Source organism: Pyrus communis, chromosome 9 (assembly GCF_963583255.1).
Source record: "Pyrus communis chromosome 9, drPyrComm1.1, whole genome shotgun sequence".
NCBI classification, from domain to species: domain Eukaryota; kingdom Viridiplantae; phylum Streptophyta; class Magnoliopsida; order Rosales; family Rosaceae; genus Pyrus; species Pyrus communis.
In genome coordinates, this window is record NC_084811.1 from 19,887,248 (window position 1) to 19,896,250 (window position 9,003).

Genomic DNA, 9,003 nt, shown 5'->3' on the forward strand with positions numbered 1-9,003 from the left:
GAAAAAGTTGGGACATTAGTTGGTACATGTACCATTACGCTAAGGACAGTACTTGACTCAAGTTATACATGACCTCATAATGAAGCTCCTTAGACCTGACCTAAGTATTTTCCTTACTCAAACCTAAATACACCTAATACAAACTAGTATATAGTCTATATATATTCTGTTGCAACTATGTTTTGACTATACCGCCTAAAACCTCCCCTTTAAATTGTCTTCTAAACCTCTCATTTTCTTACGCTCCTCTTTATACCTATCATTTTGTTTTGCCTAGCCTCTCAAAAGATCAGCAAGAAAACCTCTCTCTCTCTCTCTCTCTCTCTCTCTCTCTCTCTCTTCTCTCTCTCTCTCTAAAAATCCTCAAAATACTTGCTATATGGGCTCACCATTTTACAGCTTCCTCAGGCAGAATAACATTGTCTGCCTCAAATTTTTCTTGATTGTGTTATTCATGGGGTGCATATCACATAGAACAACCAACCATTGTTCCAACCAACTCATTGCCACACCAACTACTCCAACTCACTTAGATGTTACTTCTGCTTTGGAGGCACTGAGCCTAGACGGCTACTTTAGTTTCAACAACAACAATCATGCAGCAAAGGACTTTGGCAATACATACCAATTCCTCCCATTAGCAGTCCTACATCCGAAATCAGTTTCCGATATCTCCTCAATGGTGAAACTTATTTTCGACATGGGTTCCACTTCGGAGCTTACTGTTGCCGCCAGGGGCCATGGCCACTCCCTCCAAGGCCAAGCACAAGCTCATAGAGGTGTAGTCATCAACATGGAATCGCTGATGGGACCTCAAATGCAGGTTCACGCTGGAGAGCAGCCTTTTGTGGACGTTTCAGGTGGTGAGTTGTGGATAAATATTCTACATGAGACTCTCAAACATGGGCTGGCACCCAAATCTTGGACCGATTACCTTCATCTCACCGTCGGCGGGACTTTATCATACGCGGGCATCAGTGGTCAGGCCTTCCGGCATGGTCCCCAGATCAATAACGTCTACCAGCTGCAGGTTGTCACAGGTATGCAAAACCACTTTATGCCCTCCTAAGAATGTCTTCACAGTAGAGAGTTACTTGAAATTGCAGCACAAACAAACACACAGAGCACTCATCACTCATCATTTCAGAAAAAGGCGAAGGGGATTTTCGCGATCTAACCTACTCTTGTTTGGCAAAACACACAGAGCACTCATCACTCATCATTTCAGAAAAAGGCAAAGGGGATTTTCGCGATCTAACGTACTCTTGTTTGGCAGTAAAGTAGTCAAAAAAAATGTTTTGGTCTTACACTAAACACTAGAGGAAAACAAAGAGAAAAAGATGAATGAAGAAGAATGAATAAAGTTTGGTGGGAGAAATCCCGTGGAGACGTAAAAAAATGAAATTAAAAACTATTTTAAGTCGTTTTTGCTTTCAAAATTTTGTTTTGTTCTTTGTTTTTTAAGAGCATCTCTACCTGTTGGTGAAAGATAGTGGCAATTGAAGGGCAGAGCAATCAAAATAGTAATTGTCTTTGTGCAAGTTCACTTGTTTAGAATGAGAAAGGGAAAGGGTAAAGACGATTGCTATTCATAAATAAATATATATATATATATATATATATATTCTTTTTTAATGTTTTCTTCTTCTTGTCCTCACATATTATTATTGCCGTAGATTTTGGGGTACTTTCAAATGTTTAATTTGCAAATGTGTTAGACTTTGTAAGATTTTTTAGAGTGTGAACTTTGTAAGTTTTTTTTTTTTTTAATTTGTTTAGAATTTGATTAATCCTAGCCGTTGAACTGGGAAAATTTTTGAGACTCCAACGTTCCTGATTGCCCTGTTGTTGCACTTATCTGACATTATAATAAAAGAAGAGCTCAAAAGAAATTTCACTGTTAAGAATCAAGTGGAACATGACAAGTAGATTAAATAATGAGTAGCTCATGAAGTATCGGTGTGTTAAGAATCAAGTGGAACATGACTAAAATTCTTTCATTTTGAACTTCATACTCACCCAATTGCAACAATTCGAATTTACCCCGGCGAAAAAATGTGCGAGTATTATAATTAGAGTTTCGATTGCAGGAAAAGGAGAAGTACGTATGTGCTCGAAGAGCAAAAATCCAGACCTTTTCTATGGTGTTCTTGGAGGGCTAGGTCAGTTTGGCATAATTACACAAGCCAGAATCTCTCTTGAACCAGCACCAAAGATGGTAATATACAATCCGCTTAAATCATATTGTTTATTTATAAGAGTTCGTTATTGGCACTCCAAATAAAGCATTCTGCACTTCTCTCTAATGTTGTACATAATTAGCGTGCGGGAGGACTTTTTCAAAGCGCTAACAAGAACTCCCTAATTATAATTATACGGTTTTTTAAACACATCAATTCTAATCATGTAGTTAATTTTGACAGGTGAAATGGATTAGAGTGTTGTACTCAGATTTCTCAGCATTTTCCAAAGATCAAGAGTATCTCATAGAATCTGAAAATTCATTTGACTACATTGAAGGATTTGTAATAATTAACAGAACAGGTCTTCTGAATAACTGGAGATCTTCTTTCAATCCTAAAGATCCAATGCAAGCCAGCCAATTCGATTCGGATGGAAAAACACTGTACTGCCTAGAAATGGCCAAATACTTTAACCCCGACGAAACGAATGTCATAGATCAGGTGACACTAACAGAAACGAAAAATACATTTCTGAGTTCATCCTACGAACACTGAAATATTTCATGTATGCAGATAACCGAAAGCTTACTGTTAGAATTGCACTATATCCCATCGACCCTCTTCCTGTCCGAAGTTTCGTACGTGCAGTTCCTAGATAGGGTGCATGTGTCGGAGCTAAAACTCCGAGCGAACGGACTATGGGACGTTCCCCACCCGTGGATGAACCTACTTGTTCCGAAAAGCAAGATACATGAGTTTGCTGATGAGGTCTTTGGCAATATTCTCAGAGACAACATCAATGGTCCTATCCTTATGTACCCGGTCAACAAAACCAAGTAACTTTTCTACAGTTTTATGACTTGTAATTTAAAATTCTCAAATTCTCAAATTCTCAAATTCTCAATCCTAATATTCTGTTTCAGGTGGAACAATAACACATCGATGGTAACACCAGATGAAGATGTATTCTACCTAGTGGCATTGCTATCCTCTGCAGTATCTTCGAAAGCAACGGACGGCCTCGAACACATTCTAAAACAAAATAAAAGAATACTAGAATACTGCGCTAGGGCCGACCTTGGTGTCAAACAATATTTACCTCATTACAAAACCCAAGGAGACTGGCGAGCTCACTTCGGCCCCCGATGGAAAGTTTTTGCACAGAGGAAGTCTTCTTATGATCCATTGGCAATTCTTGCTCCCGGGCAGAGGATATTTGAAAAGGGGAGGCCAATATTATGCAATGTATTAAAAGGTCAAGGCGTAGGCGAGGTGTTCTATGGATAGCCCCGCCTAGGCGTGGGGAGATGCATCATGGTACCTAAAATTTTAATATAATTATATTTATAAAATAGAATACTTTGTAAAACAAATATAATTATAACTAAATCAAAGATAAAATCTTCAACATTAAGTCTAGTAATACTTAGAAACTATGTCATATAGTCTTAAAATGTGGTAATTATTTATTTTATTGTAAGTAATTATAGAGAACTTCAAGAGAAATAAGGCCAAGTGACCACAATTATAGGGAATTTCAATGAAAATAAACGCGGAATTTCGCAATTACAGACAATTTAAAATGAAATAAAGGTTGAGTGGAGCAATTATAGGAAATTTAAAATGAAATAAAGGCTGAATGGAGCAATTATAGGGAATTTAAAATGAAGTAAATGTTGAGTAAAGCAATTACTATAGGAAAAGGAATAGAATGACTAAATGAAGCAATTATAGGGAATTTGTAGACAAATAAAAGAGAAATATGATGTTTATCCTTTTTTTTGTTGGAATGTTATGAGAATATCCATAAAAATATGCTTATCTATAAATAATAAACACAAAAAGATGCTTATCTATCTTTCTAATAAATAATATAAAAAATAAAAGTGAATAAAAAAAAAGATAGCGAGGTAATAAATGTTAGCATAGTATGGACTATTTAAATTTTAAAGAGAAAAAAATTATTGAAAAACGAAAAGTTAGGAAAATAGAAAACCCTCGCCGTCTGTCACAAAGAAAAAAAAAAAGGGCAAAAATGGGAAAATACAACGCCTGAACTCCTTGAGGCGCGCTCTGGCGACGCCTTACGCCACACCTAGAAAACAGAGGCAGCAAGCTACCTGCCTAACCTTCGGGGCTGCCTAGGCGCCCCCGATGCGAGCCTTTTAAAACACTGATATTATGACACTATTAAAATGATTGAGCCACCCCACACAGGAAGTGCCTCACATGTTCAGAGCCGATCGATAATGTACAGAACTGTATAGTCTTCCTAGATTTCCAGTTCCGTAGTACGCAACAAAGGGAACCTTTTCGTTGTCCGATAAAATTTTGTTCTAAATTCTAAGCATCTAATATAAAGTCCCTGCATGTTGTATATAGAACAATGCATTCAGCCCAATGAACCGTGTTCGTAGCATACTATGAAACCTATGTATGCTTTGTTCCTTGGTTGGTTCCAAGTCGAACAAAATATCAGAGAATTAAAAGAGTAAAAGGATAAAAATCTCGAACTTAAATACACTGAAATTTATGTAACATGTTCAGTAAGATATTAGTCCTTCAGTAGTACAAGAAAAAAGTACCAAAATGTAAAGTGCAACAAACTTACATGCGCGTAGGCAAGCAGTAGCAAGAACACAGTTATTCTGTTTCTTTAGCTTCTTTCCAGCCAAGACCTGGCCTGCAGATATTTCCCTGTGGTTCTTCATAACCTCGAGCATCACGTATTGTGGCTTCAAAGTCAGTAGAATCACTTGCAACGGGAAGAAAACTACTAATATCATCTCTAGCACCAAAGCCTCCAGCACGCATAACATCATCAGATGTTATCGATGCCTCCATATTCACTTCAACAGCGGCATCCTTATAAACAGAAGGTGCATCATGTGTGAGATTAATTCCACCTCCCAAATCAATCAAGTTAGGCTGTACTTTATTATCTGGTGAACCAGCGAAGGGTTCCAAAACATCTCTTCCATCGGCCTTTGAAGGATTGGAATCAGCTACTTCATTCCTTGTCTTGGTTTCGTTCTTATCTGGAGTCAAATCTCAAAAACCTTTAACAAAGAAAGCTAGCATGTTTATAAGTCTAGTTACATGAAAAAGATATCAAATATTAAAAAACTAATAGTATTACATATGGCGAGAAAATCCAATAGAGACATAATAACAGTTCAATAACAATTCAGGAAAGCGTAGCCTACAACAACAGCAGCAGCAAAGCCTTATCCCATTAAGTGGGGTTGGCTGTATGAATCCTAGAACGCATAGCCTAAATAAAGACAATCGCAACTGTATGTAAAATAAAGACAATTCAGTGTCATCCTATATTATAAAATAACAACCAAAGGTTAATATGGAACTAATGTCAAATGCGAAAATGACAGATTTAAAAGGAAATTATCATATGATATTGTTCGGCCTGGAATGTGCCTCACACAACTCTCCCTCAATTTTGGTCCAAACAGATACCAAAAAAGGAAACATGGAAGACGAATATGACAAAACTGCAAATATCTACAGAGGCGGCATTAATATGTGAGTAGTTTAAATGTGCAATTCTTTGTCACATGAGGCAATTAATCCTATTTGAACTGTTGAAACAATCTATAAGGAAAGTCATGATCTTATTTTGTAATGTTAATGACATAGTTCCATAACGTTTATCTAAAAGCAGAACCAGAAATATAGGACAGCCCCTGTCTTAAGTCAGTTCCTCTAATCCTACTTCAGATGTTAGTAATTACCGGAATTTGACAGATGCTGGCAACCTGAACAGAACTGCGTGCTGAACATTATTATTAGTTATGTTAATGCTTGGAGAACAATTACATACGAGAATTGCTTGAAATATGCATGATAAGGAAGCAGATACCATGTACAACTTCATCTTGCTTGGACTCCATGATGGATCAAATCTTCCAATTCTTCTTCTAGTTTAGTTCTTGAAACCTAATAAAAGAACGGTTATTGGAAAGCTCCGATGAACAATATGAAGTATACACTAACCTTAATACCTGGAGACGTGTAGCAAACCAAAAAAAACGTTTTCTCATATTACCAACAACTTCTTATGCAAGAAGATATGGCCACACATCAGTTACAAGCACATGAGAAGTAAAAACACTTGCAAGTATGAAAAAAAACTGAAACTTCACACTGAATTGGCATGGAAATTGTAGATGCTTTAAATAGGTAAAAGGACGCAACAACTTGGCAGACCGACCAACTCCTACACCATTTTGCAGACAAGGTTAGCAGCAGGATCCATCTGAACCATGGTTAGTCTTTTATGTCGAACAAAGTAGCGGTCTGCAGCACAGATTACTAATCTAAACACCAGAGCATTTTAAGCGAGCAAGACTGTTATAGCCACAGAAAGCTGGCTAGAAGGTCTCACATTGTTAAGCAGCATTCTTTTCTTTACCATAATCCAAACACCATATTCTCTTCCAACCATAATAGTCGAGCACAACGAATTACTGGGAAACTACCTCGAAATACCCTATTAGCAAGTGGTGTAGTGCTCCACTTATACTGTAACAAGTAAAAACAAGTTGTGGAGATTTCAGAGGTTATTCTGATAGTCCACGATGACAAGATAATTATTCAGTCATTGAATTATAAAAGGAGGAAGAAATGTCCAAGGATATTCTGGAGGATCATGCGGAGTTATATATCTTGAAGCAAGTAAGTTCACAGTTGTGTAATAATCCACGATAAAACTTTATCAAGGGTGGCATACATTACTATCAGAAGATGCATGGGAGAATTACATGAATACACAGAGAAAATGATCAAAGTGTAATAGATAGAATGGAAGTCCAAATGGTAAAAGAAAATATGCATAAAGCATGAATTAGTGTATCATTAAGTGCAAGAGGAAGATTAAAAAATAAGAGTTTTAAACATAACATGAGATAAGTGGACAACACCGACTAAAACAAAGGGAAAAAAAACTGCATTTGAGACAGAACGTCTATGCAGTCAAATGAATCGTACCCAAGGGAACATTGTTATGGTTATCGTTACGTTCCTGACGAAGTACCCTTTTTTTGTTTGTAGTACTATTTTGATATTCTATCATTTTTATAAAAGGCCTTCATAAAATTTTCAAGGACTTTACTTTTGAACTCCGGTGCGCAACAAATTTAATTTTCAAAGTTGATAATCCCCAAATCCTAAACCCTAAGCAACATATGTTAGTTTTGAAAAACCCTAAACCCTTTGACAAATACTGAACCCCTATTAGAATTACAATTTCTTAACTCCCTACCCTTTTCCAAATTTTTTCCATTTTCCCCTAATTATCTTACAACCTGCATCCTGTGAAATCCAGATGAGGTAACTCACAATCATGGTTTGTCTGGCTGCCAAAAAAACAGACAAGAAGACTGGAAATCAAAGGAAAAAAAATAACCAACCCAAATACTAGAACCAAATAACTTACCCAACAACAAAAACCCAAGTAACTGCGAAATCTCATCAATCATATGTTTCTGGAAGATTCATTCATTTTCTCAGCAAACAAACACAGGGTACATTTCATCTGCTTTTATATGCACGCTACACATATGCATTGAACACGTGTATATATATATACCTGGAATTTGAAGGAAGAGAGGAGATCCGCTTTTTGGTCTGGTTTTTCACTACCTTCTTGTTCTAAGACAAGGGAGCAAAGAGATGGTTTTATAGACTTATCGAGGGCCTTGCTTGTCTGATATTTGTTTTGAATAACATTGGTCGATCAGCGTCAGAACTTGAATTCAACGTGTCATCTCCCTTGTAGGACACGTTTCGAGTGGTTGACAACAGCTGGTGGGAAATCATTGGTAGTCGAGACTCGACGGTTCTGCTAAAATTTGGGTACAGATTTGGTTCCGGCTGGCCCAAGATATTTATAGATACTAGAAAGTGACGTGAATTGAACTAGATATACGTTGCTTAGGTTGGTTTGATACCATTGGATTTGATTAGAGGATGTATTTTAATGGCTCTCTAGTAAAATTGAAGGAAAATAAGAAGAAGAAAAAATCAACTCCGATCACACTTTCTTTCTTTCAATTTGAGTTCGAATTTGCTCGCCACTCTTACTAGGTGATGAGCGTTTTCTTAAATTACACCATGTGTTAGTGGCTTAACAATTATTTTATACATTTGGCTTATTTTTTGCAATATCATTTAAAACTCGAACTTAATCTCATTTTTTTTTAAGGAAACAAAACTATCGTTACTTTTTGCACAATAAACTTTATACGCATAAACTTTTATGGATCATTGTCAATTGTTCAAGCAAAACAACCAAGGGATACTCTTTGTCCATCAAACCAAGACAATGTGTTGACTCGTACAGTGTACAGATGAGTACTGATTGCCTGATCTGCATGGAGAGATTTTTCAGTGTGATCGGCACACGGGATGGTACACCACATGTCACTATATAAATAGTGGGATATGTGTGTTAATAACTTAATAACTTAAAAAATAAAAAATTTCACCACTTACATAAAAATACGTGGTATATCACATGTATTTCCGTCACAATGAAAATTTTCTCATCTGCATGGCTCATCGTACTGGCTCATCAAAACCGAAAAGAATGCGCGACCCTGCATGACCTGAGCGGTGCCGTTAAAATTGTGCATGACCAACATTTATTGTCACAACGATGTTGTTTACTGGATCTGCGAAGCGACCAATGGTTACTTGGATGCGCGTTCGCGAGATGATTGTTGCCCATAGACAAAATTATTGTACATTTGACGTCGTTTTGACGAAATAGACTGAATACTACTAAAGTGGAGCGGAAAATAGA

General features: G+C 36.9%; 2 protein-coding genes across 3 annotated transcripts; one reads left to right on the forward strand and one right to left on the reverse strand.

The window, feature by feature from the left end:
- The first annotated feature begins 379 nt into the window (after positions 1-379).
- LOC137744030 (cytokinin dehydrogenase 1-like) lies at positions 380-3,549 on the forward strand. Its single transcript, XM_068483891.1, has 5 exons — positions 380-1,040; positions 2,091-2,218; positions 2,424-2,684; positions 2,757-3,019; positions 3,107-3,549. Exons 1-5 carry the CDS (start codon positions 380-382, stop codon positions 3,468-3,470), a joined length of 1,677 nt encoding a protein of 558 aa, XP_068339992.1. The 3' UTR covers positions 3,471-3,549.
- Positions 3,550-4,691: 1,142 nt separating this feature from the next.
- Positions 4,692-7,926, reverse strand: LOC137746058 (uncharacterized). Of its 2 annotated transcripts, none has more exons than XM_068486111.1 (3): positions 7,789-7,926; positions 6,061-6,137; positions 4,692-5,221 (listed from the first exon to the last, which is right to left on the reverse strand). In XM_068486111.1, the coding sequence occupies exons 2-3, from the start codon at positions 6,089-6,091 to the stop codon at positions 4,827-4,829; spliced, it is 426 nt and encodes a 141-aa protein (XP_068342212.1). In that variant the 5' UTR covers positions 6,092-6,137; positions 7,789-7,926; the 3' UTR covers positions 4,692-4,826. The 2 variants fall into 2 exon arrangements, with proteins under 2 accessions (XP_068342212.1, XP_068342213.1); XM_068486112.1 differs by lacking the exon at positions 7,789-7,926 and adding an exon at positions 7,636-7,760.
- Positions 7,927-9,003: the final 1,077 nt, after the last annotated feature.

Bases quoted from the DNA above. Each gene is read 5' to 3' on its own strand.
- LOC137744030 (XM_068483891.1), top strand. From the start codon at position 380: ATGGGCTCACCATTTTACAGCTTCCTCAGGCAGAATAACATTGTCTGC. The intron at 2,685-2,756 runs GTGACACTAACA...TCATGTATGCAG, and splicing joins AAACGAATGTCATAGATCAG to ATAACCGAAAGCTTACTGTT. The intron at 3,020-3,106 runs GTAACTTTTCTA...ATTCTGTTTCAG, and splicing joins TACCCGGTCAACAAAACCAA to GTGGAACAATAACACATCGA.
- LOC137746058 (XM_068486111.1), bottom strand. From the start codon at position 6,091: ATGGAGTCCAAGCAAGATGAAGTTGTACATG. The intron at 5,222-6,060 runs GTATCTGCTTCC...ATTTGACTCCAG, and splicing joins GCAAGATGAAGTTGTACATG to ATAAGAACGAAACCAAGACA.